Source organism: Ascidiella aspersa, chromosome 7, assembly GCF_963924565.1.
Source record: "Ascidiella aspersa chromosome 7, kaAscAspe10.2, whole genome shotgun sequence".
Classification (NCBI taxonomy): Eukaryota; Metazoa; Chordata; class Ascidiacea; order Phlebobranchia; family Ascidiidae; genus Ascidiella; species Ascidiella aspersa.
Window position 1 is genome coordinate 16,162,088 of NC_139453.1, and position 17,156 is coordinate 16,179,243.

The window sequence follows — 17,156 nt, forward strand, 5'->3', positions numbered from 1 at the left end:
TTTTACAATGATTCGCACTCAAATCTGAAAAAAAACTGGAAAAAAACTCTAATTACATTGATTACATACGTGTAAACATAAAACAGATTTTTAGTTTTTGTCATCTTTTTCTAGATCATATATATTTAGGTTTCTAAACTTTTAGAAGTTTTTTCTATGCCACAGCTAAAAACAAATGGCAAAAAGTCCGTTCGTCAAACAAAATACACAGCTAAATTTATACATAGGGTTACTGTATGGGGAATACTGTTATTATGTGTTGTTATAAGTTTCAGTTAAGTTATACAACCAAACTTTATGACGTGGCCAATGCTCTCTCCTCGTCACCATAAAATATTACCACAGTAAAGCAGTGGTTCACAACAAGGGGGCCACGGACCCCAAATGGGTGCGTGATAAGTATTATATATTTTCTTGATATGTTCTTTTTTAAGTTTTGTTTATTGTGTGTCACGTTTACTAAGACTGATAGATTGAGATTATGGCACACCAACAGAGCTAAAAAAATTCGGTGGCACACCTACGAAATATATGACGATCGACAATCGACAAAAAGCAAATATTCCAGGCTTCCCAGAGAAAAGTAGCGTAATTGGAATTGTAGGAAAAGTTATTTCCGAATCCGCAAGTAGACAGCACTGACGAAACGCCGTAGTTGTAGCCTAGTAGCTCGTTAGTTTTTTCTAGTAAAAGCTGAAAATATGAATTGGTGTTTATTTGATGTGCGGCCCTCCTGTAAGCATTACATTTCCTAACTGGCCCTTGTGTTAAAAAAACACCCCTGGTTTAACTATTTAAGTTATCTGAAACACATATAGGCCTAATATAAAGTGTGATTCTTTATATAAAAAAGGCTGTAAATAGCGTTGTTTTTATAACCTGTATGAGTAGGGGTAATTAAAGTTGACCTACTAAATTATTCAATAAAATATACTAAAATTAAGAAAAATGTTAAAGCTTATTTTTGCCTAAAAAGGTTTTATCAAAAAAGAGGCGCGGGCCGGATTAAACTGCTTGGCGGGTCCCGCGGGCCGTAGTTTCCCCAGGTCTAAAGAAAACATGCAAATTCGTTCGAAAAGTTTCCTTTTAATTGTAAAACAACTTTGAGTAACCGTTTTTCTATTTTATCACGGGGTGGCCTACAAAATAATATCAATACGAGCAACTACATCTAAGATCAACACGTCACACTGTCTGGCTAAACAGCCTAGGTCGACAACCTTTACCTATTTCATAGCCAAAGCTAAACTTAGTCTCGGCTGGCCGTAATAGGTTTTCACTATAACAATTTTGTTGTTACAACGTTTTAAAAGCATTTATTATGCAACTGCGGAATATTTTGCGTTTGTTTGTTTCAAAATTTGTTTCCACAGGGTGATATTCATGATCCAAAAACGTGTAATAAAATTAAAAAAACAAAAAACGATGAACGATGAATTTAACTGTTAATTTAATTTATGGTTCAATAGGGTGGCTGTCGATGGTATGTTCTTATATCGAAGACGCAATGAAACACATTAAATCGCTCACTTCGATATTCTAATCTTTCATGTATATTGATCGCCTTAAAGTCAACCAACTTAATTATAGTAACTCTCGACTGGCGTCACCAAAGCATAATACATGGCGCTGCTAATTAAAATAGTTATTGGTGAACATACTTGCCACTGTGGTGCGAGGTTGGGCACCACATCAAATTTGCCATTTTTGTTATACAAGAGTACAACAGCCTAAAGATGTACCCAGCTGCAGCTGAAGGTATGTTTCACTTGTTTTTTAATAATGTTAGGCTCATGCCTGTCTATACTGAGGACTAAGCATGATAGAAAAAATCAAAAAAAATCTTAGAAACTAAAACAAATATATTTCAGTGGCTGTTTAAATCGCACGAACATCGCTTGTAGTTTTTGATGTAATGTCTAAATGTTAACAGCTGGGCTTTTACGTTCTTAATTGCTTGCAAACAAGACAAGTCGTGTTGCCCATCATCGTTCAGGTTTTGATCTTACAACTAAGTGTGGATTAATATTTTATCATTTTACACGAAACGAAGTTTATATATTAGGGTGGTGTAAAAGTCCCGACATAATGCCTACAGGAAGATTAGGTTAGACATAACGAGATTAGTAAATTAGGTATATTATCTTTCATACTTGTTTAAAAATTAACTTATGATATGCTCTTATCTTATCTTTAATAAAAGAAAAACATGAGTGAAGAAAACTTTTCGGCATTTTAGTATACAGTGTACCCGCTGTCAATATGTATATCAACGACATTTTATTCAGTCTGCATGCACGACAGTCACATCCTATTGAGCGTGTGCTAAACGCGAATTTGAACACACCTGAGGCCATTTCAGTTCGGTTCTACTGTTGTGAATGGTATTGGTGGTTTAATATAGCTTAAGTTTGTTTTGCATGACAGCTGAATAACCACGGACATCCTATATTATGCTTCCACATCAACTTAAAAAAACTCATGTGAACCGGATTACGATTAACTCTATTTGAAATAAGTAAGTCGTAGGAGCTAGAAACAAAATGTAGATTTTATCGAAAACGGTGTTTTGGCTTTTGAATTGTTTGTTGATATTGTTACAAAAACTTATGTGTTGCGATTTAAGCAGTGTGAAAGCTTGCAGTAGTAGTGAAGTAACTGCTTACCAAAATCTGATATCATACGACAGAAAGTTTTAAAACCAATATATCTGGGTTATTTTAGTCTGTGCAAGCTGCGCCAGGTTTTAACTTAAGAAAATGTACAGTTAATTAAAAAGATAGTTGGTTTCATTGACACAAGGGGGGGTTAGTATTTTTACTCAATCCTATTAACGTGCTTAATCTATAGCCTTAAATCTACAAGGATTTTTTTTTTCCGAAATCATATCGATAAATGTCATTATATCGTCCAGTTTGCGAATATATTTGTGTGCTGAATGCATTACGTCTACTTCGAAATTAAAGGTTAACCAAAAAAAGTCGAAATTAAAAGTTAACGAAGGTTGTCCCGGTGATGTCAAGTAATTACCGTTGCAATGAACGCGATACGTGGTTAAACAAATATAACAAACCATGAAGATATGGCCACTTATAGTCACTATTATGTTTTGCCATGTTCGTGTAAATTTGTTCAATTCACGTTTTATAAGTCAACGCTGGACAGCGAGAAATGGCCGGCTAGCGGAACATCACTACAATTTTGTAGGCCAGTCAGTACGCTATATAGACAGCTAGATCGGGAAAATAACAAAACAACAGTCGGTCGATTGCATCATGCTGCGCACACAATATAAAAACGCGAACTTGCAGGGTCCAAAAAGCCTTTAAAATGTGGCCTCTTAAACGCTATTGGCGTAGCAGCGTAAACTCTTTCAAACAAAATTATCGCAATTATCTGCGTGGCCGTAGTCATTTTTTTTATAAAAAGGCCTTGGCTAACCGGTTAACGCTGTTTTGTCAAGCCTATAATGTAAAAGCTTTTTGAGGCTATTTTCTTCTCATCACTAATACATACTATGTCGTGCCATCATGTTTAATTACGTTTGCGTAAGTTTTGTGTTGTAACCGGCGATTATGATTTGATGTGAAACGAAACAGTAATGTTACGAATACACATTCCCAGGTTAAATGGTATGGGGTTTACAATATGTTACCTTAACATGTAATGACAAAAACTGCTTGCGACTACTGTCGTTGTAAGAGCGATGAACAGTTATGTAAACTAGACGACTTTGCGGTTGTTGTATATTTTGTCTGGGGGTATATTTTGAAAGTTTGGTGCTTAGTGTTTGGGTGGTTTGGCAAACTAATTTATTAGAATAATTTTGCAATCGAAATATTCACTTTATATTTGTTTTGATTTTTAAGCCTCTAAACAAAAATCCAATTCCCAGAGACAGTGACAAACTGGCACTTTACTTTTAAGGAAACTTTTGAGCTATTTTAGCTTATGCTCCAATCTGGCGACAACAGTTCTCGAACACCATAAAAATGAAGCTTCTTGCATTGCTGGGTATATTTCCCTGCGCTCTCCAAAGAATGAAACTTAGTTAAACTTGCCTCGCCTGTTTATTTATTCCCGCGACAATAAATTCCATTATGACGAAGTAATTGCGTAACGTTCGAAAAAATATATTTGTAATGTGATGTAGATCAGTGATTATCTACCGGTGTTACGCGGAACACTTTAGTGTTCCGTAAAAGATTGTCAAGTGTTCTGCAAGAAATTCATTAATATTACTAATGTGAAAACTTAAAAACGAAATGTCTTACGTCTCCAATGAAAGAAAGCGACGCACAGTATTGTGCCATTCACTTCGTTGCATTGTAAGCATAGAAAAAGAAGCGATATACCAAATACGTAACAAAGCCAGATTAGGTTATATTTAAACCGCTAGATGAGACCTGGGCAAAATACGATCGGCGGCCGACCCGCGAAACAAGTTTATACCGCGGCTTGCTTTCTTTAATATGTTTTTAATTTTAACAGGTTGTGACGTAATTTTGTAATAAATTATTGCTTCAAAACAAAATCCTGGATACGCACGCCCCTGTTCGTATGCTCGATATAATCTCTTTTACCGAAATGAATGGCAAAAAAACGCGTCAAGCACGAAAAAGCCAACACTAGTTACAGAGGCGTTGCTTATGATTGGGGCGATCATTTTTGACTTGGCAAAAAAGGTAAAAATTTTGTCAAAATGCACATGTAAGGTCAAAATTTAGGTCAAATTGTTTGGAAAATTAACAAACACTGTGGTGAGAGCCTAAAAAATGTTGTTTTGTTGATTCTTTTATCAAATTTTGTTTTAATTACATCAAACAACATTTTAACTGTATTCATTCTAGCAATACGCGAGCCGACAGGATTAACCCTGTTTGGGATGATTTACAATTATCCCTTTTCCTATTTCGATTATATTTTATAGGCCTTGTTACTTTTTTTCAACTTTTTTACCTTGGATTTTAACCAAACTGTGTGCTAAACAATTTTCCAAAATACCCCGCGTTTTGTTTTCTTTGGCATTTTTATAGTTGTTGGTATTTCCAAAAGGTCAGAATTTTAGTTAAAAAAACATTTTTTGTTCCAAAAATAATCGTCCTTCTTATGATAGAATAGTAATATTTCAAAAATATTCATAGATTCGTCAAGGTGAAAAGACAATGAGTTAACTAGATTAATATGAGAGGTTATACTTTTAGACCGGCGGTTCCCAAACTGGGGTCCGCGGACCAAATGGGGTCCGTACAGCAGTTTCAGAGGGTCCGCAAGGAGAATTAGTCTTTTAAGGTTTTAAACATTAGTCTATGTTTTAAACATTATCTGTCATCTTTCTTGTCTTTAGTTATGCTTTATTATTGGATCATAGCGTGTTTTATGATGTCTATTGTGACATCATAAAGCATCTATTATGCTGTACTACCTGCAATCAGCGAATCGTTCGCATTAGTTAGAACAGGGTGATCCAAACCTAGTTGTAATTTCAGCCAAATTGATCTGGTTAATTAACCCTTTTTGCGCGAAATGATAACGTTTTGTAATTTAGCGATTGGGAAGTATGCAACATCTCTTTTACGTGAACATTCTACGCTTATAAAATGCAGTCTTCTAATTAAAATTTTTGTCAAATACGAAAATTTTTCGCGCTTCGCGCACACCACTTTTCCCAGTCTCATAACATTCCATTTTATTTGCGCACAAGTTCAACGACAGAAGCAAGTTTCTGGAGCGTATCTGTCTTTCGATATTACTTTGTGACGTTATCTTTAAACATTTCATGCCTCGACCAAACGAAAAACGTTGATCCGCTCCTGGTACGCATTTAGCCTACTTTATGTGGCCCGCAAAGAATATGCAAGAAATATTGTGGCCCGCGATGTAGTCAACCGTGGACCACCTTGAGCTCGAAGGTTGTTACATTAGAAAGAATCGTGACTGCACTAGTGTATTACAAAAAATATGGGTCAACTGATCCTTAAAATTTTATAGGGCCACGAAATATCAAAATAACTGCAACGGGTCCGCCAGGCAAAATTTTTAGAAAAGTTTGGGAACCGCTGTTTTAGACAGTCTTGGTCTATGCGGTGCTAGAATATGGGTAACAAAGAAAATGTGTACGAAATTACGTTCTGTAAGTTTTGGTAGTTTAAGTTGGCAAAAGTCAATACGAGTGACACCGTTATCCTCTCATGGTTGTGTTGATATCTAAATGAAGGAGCTAATAGAGCGAAGAACCCAAGGTGAATAAATGATTCTGAATAAATGATAAAGTTGCATTTGTATAGATTAAGTTGGAGAAAAGTGCATTACTGAGTGCATTAAAACGCACTTCAGGCTAAGTGGCTCCTACACAGCATAATAAAATATTGCAAACCTAACAGTGATATAGTTTTTTTCATTTACGTAGTTTAAATTGGCGAAAAATTAGTACATGGGTGACTTCAAAAATGCTTTAAAACTGGTAAACATCCACTTGTCGGATATTGATGCCCTTGATTGAAAATTTAGTTACACGGTTTATAACAAGGTTAATATTAGAGGAAATTTACGATTTTTGAATCAATACTTAAAATACATTTAACATTTTAATGCATTAATTAATTAATACATTGGTAATTCCAATGCATGTAAAAACGCAATCTAAACATCGTGGCTGAATCATTTCTAAACCTCGTTCAAGCTAGGTATTGTCTCTTAAATTGGTCATGCGTGGTGCTGAGTGTTGAGTCAAATGTTCGCGTAATCCATTAAACATGATTGGCGACAAATGGGCGGAAGGATTGGAATATGTAAAACAATGAATCGCGGATAATCGCGAAGACACGGTATCAATAGATTACTAGTATTCGGATAAAACACATTTAATAGCTATATATAAAGCTATGGTTGCGAAAAACAAATGATGTTTGAAAGGCTTGCAACAGTTGCCGATATTTTTACTTAGGTAGTTAATGGAGTCTTGGAAAAATTTTAGTTTTCATTTATGTCAAAACTAACTTTCGGTTATCTAAATAGATTAACATTAAAGTGGTATTTCGTTTTCGTTTTATCAAATAGTTTGTGTCTATTAGCGATATTTTAATACATGAGAAGTAGAAAGGCAAGGAATGTTTTAATGTGATATGAACCTAACAAGAGGCTTTATAAGCATTTGTATGTATACGATTGGGCGTTTATGTCTTTTAAAGGGTCGATTTTTTGGATAGTTTAACGTTATATCGTTATAATTAAAACAAATGCATATACAGTAGGCGTAGTCAGAGGTCATATAACCCTCCCGACTTTTTAGTAAGCCTAATAATTTGTTTTTGTACGGTAATTATTTATTTTATTTTTTTTATTTATAAATAAAATGGCGAAGGAAAAGAAATTATATTAGAAAAGCTCTCATGCAGCTAACGACCATTTACTTTTGTGTGTCGCCGCCATACTTCCTCTTTTTAAAGCCGATTATTGCTCGGAAGTTCGCACAGAAGGTAACATCGCAAAAGCGTAACATAGTCGGGGCACTTTCGGCATATTTACATTGATAGATGACATACCTTGCGCATGGAAGGACACAATTGACAAAATTAATGTTTTGCACGGTTAGTTTTTTGTATTTATGAGCAGTACCACAATATTCGGTCTCTTTACGCCACTGACGGTATAGCGTTCGGCTGACAAATTGACCAAGCTACCATATGGCTTCTCTGTTGATGGTTTGATTATGTGGAATTTTCGGGAAAAAACTAAATAATATTAGTCGCGCAGCCTGTTACTACACGATGAGATTTTCTTGTTCAGTCGGAGTGCTACCATTGTTAACTGTTTTGTAGTTGTTAAAGTAATCTTTGTTTAACCTGGTAAACAACGCAGTTCTTAAGCCTAGGGAGAGCATGTAAGTATTCTATAGAGAGTGATATTAGTTTTTATCGAAAAACGTACGTGACAGTTAACTATTGTTTTCCAATAAAGGGAATTAACAGTAAGTATATCACCGCTACATTCGCAATATCAAAAAAACATGTTGAGTAAACAGCTTTGTTTTCACAGGAAGTAACTGGTGCGTACAATACTTTTCATTGCAACGTCACACACGACTCTATTTTTATTCATTTCGCTTCTATCTTTTATTCATTTCGCTAAGAGTTTTTGTGTATTGCGTTCTATTTTAGTTAGTTTTATTTAGAAACGTTTAACCAGGATTTTATTTACCACATATGCCTCCCTTTGTCATTTGGTTTGGTGTATTTTTTAAGTAAAAATATTTGCCACCGTAGAACCTTTAGTGTAGTAATAGCAATGTGTATCACTTCCGACAACGGAACAAAACATTTTGTTTTCAAGTTGGACATGATGTGGTTGGCACTTCAGTGAATCTTTGTGAAAAACGAGCTCTGTGGCGACCAAGCAAATTCGACCCTAACTTTTCTAAAGTGAGTTACTTAATGACCGAGGACGCACAGTCGCGATTGAAGGGCTACCTGCGAACCTTCATCTACATGACGATATGCGGAGTTCTGTTGGTTCTTGGTGGAGCCGCATTCTTCTTGCACGAAAGCGTGACAATGGCCAACCACACACCATCAAGTCATACCGGTGAAAACAAATCTTCAGTAAGTGAACAATTTCGCAAAACATGTATTTTAAAACCTAAACAGATGACATTTAATAATGGATAGACCTATGTAAGTCACAGGATTCAAATGAATTGATTTGAATTACGTAAACACTTCCGAGACTATTAAGCCGAATTCTATGAAAACTTTTTCGATAGTGGGATTTATCAGCAGGTCTAACTGTCCGAATTTCGTAGCATACCAATAGTGCACACTGCACAGGGAGCCTTTGGGGCAGTTTTCTCACATTTTCAAATGAATAAGGTCCAAGTCAGGCAAAATACTCCCAGTTTCAGTTTCTTAACCTATCAATGATATAAAAACTTAAACGTGAAACAAATATCAGGGGTGAACTCATTCGATTTTGTATTTCGAACTCAGCATATCACCATCTTAACCCTATTTTAAAATCAAGAAACAAAAAACAGTTTTTAGCACCACTGTTAAAATATGCAAAAGACCAAGCCTATGGGCACTTGGCAATCATATCAGTTTGTATTTATCTTGTCCTCGACCCAAAACTTAGATGTAATTGTTCAATCATTCTTTAAATAAAATCTTTAGTAATTTTATCATTTTTTTTAAATGCTAGTAATTTCAAAATACGAAAAATTTGTTTTTAAGTAATAGAAATAGGCTACGGTAGGTGTCCAAACGAACGTTTGGGGTTACAAACATACACCTTTTTGTTTCGACTTCGTTGATATTAAGAAGTTTAAACTCAAGTTATTTCCGACTGGCCTGTCAGTAATAAAACAAACAAAAACAAGTAACTTTATGTATAACTCTGTTATTTCTATAAAGAGTTATGCTCCTCAATTAATTATCTTTAAATAAATGTATTTCTATTTATTTTATACAAGTCTCGAATTGTAAAAAAAACATTTTTGTCATCTCCGCTGCGTGTAATGGCATTATAGCCTCCTGTTTTAGCAATAGAGCAGAATGCTAAATAATAATCTATTCTCTGGATGTGTCCGCCATTTGGTCAATTAGGGTTCTCTCTGGAACCCCATAGCTTTTCGGCGTGTTTTAATCGGTTAACGGTAACCAATTGTACCCGGTTGTTTACTTTTATAAAGGTACAAGGGCGAATATCACCAGACTACCCCAAAATTGCCCAAGTGACCTACGCAAAAGAACTACGAGTCGTTGGTTACGTTTTCCTGGCAGTTGGCGGTTTGTTTATCGCTATTGGGATCCCGCTGAGTTACCAGTTTTGGCAAAGGTAAGATTTATCGATTACATGAAATGACAAAAGCAAATTACAAGGATCAAAATAATTTATAAAAGCATTCATGCAGTTGCCAAACCAGATAAGCGAAAAAAAAAGTTTTGAAAACTGGTGGTGTTGTTTAGTAAGGGAAATTTTAACAAAGTAATTTTGTGTCAAAATTTTATTGAGCTGTTGTTTTTAATTTTTTACCGGTACTTATTTATTGTATTACATTTATCAATAGTAGGTAAAAGGCAATCACAAAATGTTAAGTGTTTTTTCTCGATTTGGGCATAGCTTGTAATACATGGTAATAAAAAAATAAGCACATCATCCAACCAGTATAGGCTAAGTACTTACATCAATTCTTTAGATTTTTGTTTTATTATTGTTAACTTATAACTTGTTAATAATATTGACTGAAAATGTAAATCTACAAAGGCATAGTTCAGTAATATCTTCGACGGAATAAGACCTGTAGGAAGGTGTATGGGGCGATTGGGGGCCACCAGTCTGCCATAGGCCTTTTTGGTATCGTCGTTTCAGCGCCCTAATTGGAAAACTGGACTTTGGGTGAATAATGAGCGGGGTTAGAATTTTGATAACGGTTGAGATTATTAGAAGAGTTAGTGGTGAGACTAGGTGTATTGGGTTTGTGATTGGGTAAATGGTTAATTAGGTTTTAGGCCTATTTTGATCTTATTATGAACTGTGTTCGACGTTGAAGTTATTGTAATATAAGCCTTATGTCTGGAGAAAAACACATCAAACAAAAGGGAATTTATATTTGCAGATATAGAAAAGCCAAGGAAATGGAAAGATGTCCGATGCTTGACCCAACATATCAAAAAGAACTTCAACAAGCTTACTACACAAGTCCATCAGGTCGACCTGGATTAAAGGTATACATATAGACTAGCGCCTAACGAGATAAAGATACCAATCCAGAAGAGCATTTTACGGCGCAAGAATAACTATGGGATTAACTATAGACTAAAAAAAAATCACAAAGCCAATATCTTAGGCACGGTATTCTTCTGTGCGTCAATATTTATATTTCTTCTCATTAAAATTTGTTTGCTGTGTAAACCAATATAGCAATATTCTCCTATTAAAAGAAAATCACCACAAACAATAGCGGTCCATCAAGGGGCAATTACAAAAATACATCAAGAAAGTGGTTCTGGAATCGCAAAGAAAGTGTATCTGCAGAGGCATTCAGGTAAAGTTTAATTTTATTAAAAATGCGTAAAAACTGATTTATTTCAAATTTAATAACACAAGATGTAACAGTGGCCAAAAAACTTTAAACTCAAGTCGGGGCCTCGTGTCCCTTATATAAGTCGCGGAACACCTTTTTAACCTATCAGGCTTCAGGCTATAGCATTTTTAAAAAGCCTATATGTGTTTTTTGCTTTCTATGGGTAGCCCAAAAAACTAGGCTTGAATAACCAAGAACCTTTTTATTATACTACTTTGTGTGTTTGGCTATGTATATTCCATTGTTTGACCAGTACAGCGGTGGCCAACCAGTCTAAAACCAAGAGCCAACCACATAGCCACACCTAACATTTGGACAGAAATGAACGTAACCCCGTTCTTTTGTATTTACAAACATTTACTTTACTCTGTAGATTCATTATATAGATGCTGTACAGCAGTTGTCGGCAAACTGTTGGCCGCAGAGCCATTTTTGGTGGGCCACGCGCTACATTTTATTATTTTAGTTTTATCACGTATTCGTGGGCCGCGTGATAGCCGTATCCAAATTGCACTGTATTTTAAAAGTTGGAATTTTTATATTGTCTCAGCGTGGTTTAGGCCCGCGTGCCAAATGTGGCCCTGAGAATGCCTGTCAAACTATACTTTTTGCGAACTATGTAAACGCAAATTTTTTCTCGCTTCGCGCGTATGTTCTTCGTTTTATCGTATGTTTTACATTATGGCGTGGCAGTGTTTTCGCCATCATGCCGCCGTGTGATGTTTCCCCATTTCTTGGCGTCAAAAGCCTAACGCTGAGTGGACTTAAACTCTCTACAAAATGCAACTTATGCCAAAACATAGCTAGCTAATGTAATATGGCTAGCATAACGTGAGTAACATTCATCAAAATAAAAACAAGGATTTCGCGTAATATATGCATTTTGCGTTTCGTGCGAACATTTTATGTAATTGCTAGATGGCATAGTGTTAATCTTTTATGCATTAATATAGCCTAACTAAGGTAAACGCTTTGCTAACTGAAAAAAATCGACGCATGTTTTTAACCTTGGTTTAGTTGCAGAATACCACAACGGTTTGTTCGTGAACAATACGTTTCCTAAATTACTTGAACTATGACGCTACTTGTGACGCCAAATGTAAGAATTTTTATGTAGTTTTGTCAGTTTTACTTAAACCTATTGAGCCAAAGGCGATATTCTATGCCAGTTACTTGCGTCGTGTAACTGACAACTTTACAGTCAAGTTTGTGTTAAATTATACTATAAATGCCGTTATTTCGAGCAATATTTGAATCTTTTTACGTGCTATATGCGCCACGTATTCATTTAATTGAAGCTTTGCCAATTTAAACCAAATAAACCGCGATATGCACAACTAACAGCATTTTAGCTTCATATTTGCGTACGAGTTCAGTGGAGAACAACAGGTGTTTCCAAGAACAATTGTTTAATGACGCACCTTTGTGACGTCATTTTAATGCCAACTCAAAATAAATATCCTGTAGCCGCTCCTGTTTTACGTAGTGGACCGTCAATATCTTTGAAAAGAATACTTTGGCCCGCCACAAAAAAGTTTGCCGACCACTGCTGTACAGTGTGCACTAACAAAATTGTGTAGGCTAAATTTAAGCGAATTTTATTCACTTTGCACGTCTTCTCAAATTAAAGCTACGCTTCCCAGGATATATAATTTTTTTGCTTCATTCTACAAAAAGTAGTAGGATCAAATACATACACGAGAATTGAAACTATATTCTAATAACACTGCACGACGTGTATTGGAATCAAATGCCTCTAATAGTAACTCTAAACGCAACAACAAACCAAACTCTGATATGATGCTAAACCAAAAATATTTTTTGCATAACAGTAAGAAGACTACCTGCCCTATAGCCTATTGGTGTTAGGTTTGAATATATAGAATTCCAGTTTGCTCCATTTGAATAATAAGGATTCGATTTATACTTCCTAAAGGGCGTAGCCTACATTTTTTTGTATTTTCAATCAATCCAACGTTACCCTATGTTTTATTTTGTAAAAAGTTCTAGAACAATATTTCAAATTAATTTGTTTTAAAGAATTGCAGCCCACCATCACCCGTCATTTAACCTTGTTCCAATTGAGAGTTTAGCCGCTTTAAGTAGAAACGAAAAATTCGAAACTTACAGTGACACCGATTCGTGAGTATTTCGGTAGATGTGAAGACCTGGAACTTAGTTAAACCTTGAAAAGATTTTGTTTATTTTCTGAAATAAATCTTTTTTTATTTTGTTTGTAGTGATTTTGCCTGCCATTTAAAACATTTTTATTTAACGTTTGAAATATGTCTTATTTTCTTTGGCAATCAAAAGTTGACGTTTTTTAACAAATTTAATTTTAATAAGTTGCTGTTGGCCTATATGTTTGTCTATCGTAGAGTAGAGGATGTCCCAAGATAAAATAGTTAACTAACCACTACCGAAACTCAAAAGTAAATTAGAAGAAATCAACACATTAAGCCAACGAACATGTAAATACCTGATGTAAGAAGGCGCAGTCAATAAATATTAAATGTACCATATACTAGTTCGTTTTTTTCTAAATAAAATAAAACTGATTAAATGGTTTTCCGTATTAGAAAAATTAACATACTATTTCTAATAAATCAGCGAATATGAGCCTCTTAGTCTCTCCACCATTCCGAGTGGACCAGCGACTCCCTCCAACACAGACACAAGTGAAGAAACAGGAAAAATAACAGAGATACAAAACCAAGGCCGAGATCGTGATGGGTTTTTCAACCACGCTATGGAGCAGTCACTCGATTGAAATGAACAAATTCGTAACGATTCGTAAAGACTTCAAACATCTTGCGTTAAACACTTCGCTATTTTTGTAGCATTTTTGGTTGTTACGGAACTCTATAAAGTCACTGAAAACGATATTTGCAAAATGTGTTATATTGCTACCACCAAATAGAAAACAAGTGCTAAAGGTGCATAGGTCCCATTGTTTTTTTACACTTTGAAGACTAAGTTAAATAAAATTAACACTTCGAAGGCCCATTTACACTACAGCTGAGCTGAATAAAGCATAATTTGCATTTGATTTCTATTGTTTTGAGCGTGCCAACTCAAGCCAGAAAAAAGTTAGCTTTGGAGCTATTTCCACGATTTGCTCGACTTCCATCGAAGCGTAAATGTAATTTCGCTGTGTCTGTGGCAACAACAAAGTTATTCACAGTGTAATTTTGGCAATTTTGCTTGAAAAATTATTTTTTATTTCACTTGGTAAATTTTTTATTAAAAACTCAGTTAGATAAATTCATAAAAGAAGTAAAAACGTATCCTTGCCTATCTACGAAACTAAAGTTGCGCTTTGAACAACGCTTTTTTATCTGTAAAATGTGGCTGCATACTAACAATGTAGTAAATTTGTTGTGCTGGCGCCTTTTTCTAATGGAATTAAAGATTACCATTATTTTCTATTTCAGTTATACTTTATTGTACCAGGCTACAACTGAAGGTAACAATAAACAGCTCATTAATCACATGACTTTTGTAAATAGGCTCAATGCAGCCGGAGTACAAACGCAATTTCACGCCCAGCTTGCCTTAGCACAAGGGGTGCCAGCGAAAATTTATAGAAAAACCTATATAACAATTCAAAAATAGATTTTGCAGAATAAACCGAGAATATATATTTATTGTTTTATCTTAAATTATTTCGTGCTTGTCACTTTTTCAATGTAAACCATGAAATAATTAGTTCATTTTTTATTTTTTATTACTGGCTTCATATAGACATTAATTAGCTTAGTAACAGTATGCATCAAATTACTACTGTTATTATTCACAGTGACTTTTTCTAAGCTATGTTTTTATTTTATTTTTCTCTATCCATGCATCATTAGATGATTTGATATAGCCTACTATTTTTTATCATTAAATAAATACCTTCAGTCTTCTTGCAAAACTAATTTTGGTTAGCAAAAAATATGTTTAACGCAGTTTGGAGAGAAATAGGCTATAGCTTGGAAATACGATAGATAAAATTAAGGAAAATAAATAAATAACCGCGAAAGCATAGCTTATAAAAATGTCGCTTAATAAAATTAAAATTTATGAAAAAAATTTAACTGTACGGTAGTTTTGATATGCTTTTTGCCTACCTTTAAAAAATTATAACTGTAGAGAAGTGGTTCTAAACCGCGGCTCCTAACCATCTTTTCAGGGCAGGAGTTCCCAACCTTTTTCCAATCCCGTACCACTTGGACGTTTTCTAACGCCACGCCTTGTACAACAGTGGTTATAACAGAAGCTTGACAAACATGTTGTAAAAATTGAAACATTGCGTTAATCTTGTTTTAAAAGGGGTGATGGCACACAATTCAAAGGCTATATGCTGCAAATAACATCACAATTGGTGCAATAAACAGTTCCCCCCAATTGGTGATGCGCAAAAAGTTGTTCTGTAATTTTTTTGTAGTTTTGTTGTTAAAATTGGCAAAACACTGTTTGTTGAGAGGGTGGCATGCTGCACAATTTAGATCTTCTTCAACCATATCATACTGTTCTAAATAAACACAGCCCCAAAGTTCGCAAATCGCTAAATTATGATCGTGTTTCTTTAGTTACTTTTCTAAACATGTGTAATTTTAATGTTATGCATAAGACAGCATACAAGCACATTTAGTAACTAAAGCAACATGGAACTGATAAAACATTATAAAAGGTTAAATATTGGAATAGAGCTTGCGCCCCCCTAAGATTTGCTTGGCGCCCCTGGTTAAGAACCACTGTTGTAGAACAACTATTTTCATTGAATCATATTTTTGCCTATTTTTATTTAATGCTATTTGTAAATTAAGCTATAAATCAGTAGATAATATCTATCTAGAGCAGGGGTCGGCAACCTACAGCCCTCGGGCCGGATCCGGCCCGCCGATGTAATTCATCCAGCCCGCCGCCTCTTTGACAAATTAGACACGGGTCTATTTCAAATAATTTTTGACTATTTTAACTGCGTAGCTGCAAAAAATTTTATATTTTTTTATTTTTTTACTTTCGGCAAGGTAGTAAAAACTTAAATTTAGAAGAAATAAAGGTTGACAAAAAAAAATCGCGCTCGCTTCGCTCGCCAGGTGCGTCTTGACTTCAACTTTTAACACACACTGAGCTAGATTAACTTTAAATGTTATTGCGTTCCCTCAAAGTAATTTTATTACACTTTTCATTCGCTTTGCGTCAACACTTTACTGCCTCTGTAAATGTAATTAAATGCGTTATTAAGTGCAAAAAATATCCCAGGCCCGCCTGATTCACAGTTGTTCTAACATTTTCATAACACAATTCTTAGTTATCATTTTGTGCGGCCCGCAGAGACCTTTTTACGTTTGGTTTTGCCCGCGACTGGAAAAAGGTTGCCGATCCCTGATCTAGAGCAATCGTTTGACATAATTAACGCCCATTATTCAACAGCGTTGTACGCTTTACAAAGCAACTGTGCTCCTTGTCGACAATAGATATGACCTGTCTTTTGAAGTTCGTAATGGTACGAAACAACAGGAATAATTACGTAACAATGAATAGGCTTTAGGGAATTTTTTTGTAAAAAAAAAGAAAAACAAAAACTAAAGTTGTGAATCCAGGTTTTTGTGAAAAAAAACGGAAGCTACTCGCGTACCACCTGGAAAACCGTCGCGTACCACTAGTGGTACGCATACCACAGGTTGCGAACCCCTGTTTTAGGGGCTCCGAATAAGGTTTTAAAAAATAAAATAAAAAAAACAAAAGCATATTTGCGCTCGACAACAGCTTTTTAAGATTAATTGTTTAATGACTTAACTTTTTGACGTCATCCCTAAAAACTGTCAAAAAAATATAGAAATACTGGATCCACCCCAGGGCCGGATTAACCAACAGGCTAATAAGGCTATAGCCTTAGGCCCTGAAAAAATTCGGCCCTCAATTGTTTAAGGTTAAATTTTTGTAAGGCTGATAGTGATACAGATCCAGTATCAGTACAGTCAGTTTTTGTTTAAACTGAGTCGAGTCAATATGTGCCTTGTGTGTGAGTGTAGGTAAATAATTTGTTTTATTTATGCTGCAAACCAGTAAAGAACTATTTACGTTC

At 35.1% G+C, this 17,156-nt stretch overlaps 1 protein-coding gene across 2 annotated transcripts; it reads left to right on the top strand.

The window, feature by feature from the left end:
• Positions 1-2,388: 2,388 nt before the first annotated feature.
• Positions 2,389-14,649, top strand: LOC146138041 (uncharacterized). 2 transcript variants are annotated; one of them, XM_083393768.1, is made up of 6 exons: positions 2,389-2,518; positions 8,332-8,600; positions 9,686-9,831; positions 10,613-10,721; positions 10,938-11,041; positions 13,691-14,649. In XM_083393768.1, exons 2-6 carry the CDS (start codon positions 8,433-8,435, stop codon positions 13,848-13,850), a joined length of 687 nt encoding a protein of 228 aa, XP_083249894.1. In that variant the 5' UTR covers positions 2,389-2,518; positions 8,332-8,432; the 3' UTR covers positions 13,851-14,649. The 2 variants fall into 2 exon arrangements, with proteins under 2 accessions (XP_083249894.1, XP_083249895.1); XM_083393769.1 differs by lacking the exon at positions 2,389-2,518 and adding an exon at positions 4,544-4,685.
• Positions 14,650-17,156: the final 2,507 nt, after the last annotated feature.

Coding starts and splice junctions, on each gene's coding strand:
- LOC146138041 (XM_083393768.1), top strand. CDS start 8,433: ATGACCGAGGACGCACAGTCGCGATTGAAGGGCTACCTGCGAACCTTC. Junction 9,832..10,612: donor AGTTACCAGTTTTGGCAAAG/GTAAGATTTATC, acceptor TTATATTTGCAG/ATATAGAAAAGCCAAGGAAA. Junction 10,722..10,937: donor CAGGTCGACCTGGATTAAAG/GTATACATATAG, acceptor TCCTATTAAAAG/AAAATCACCACAAACAATAG.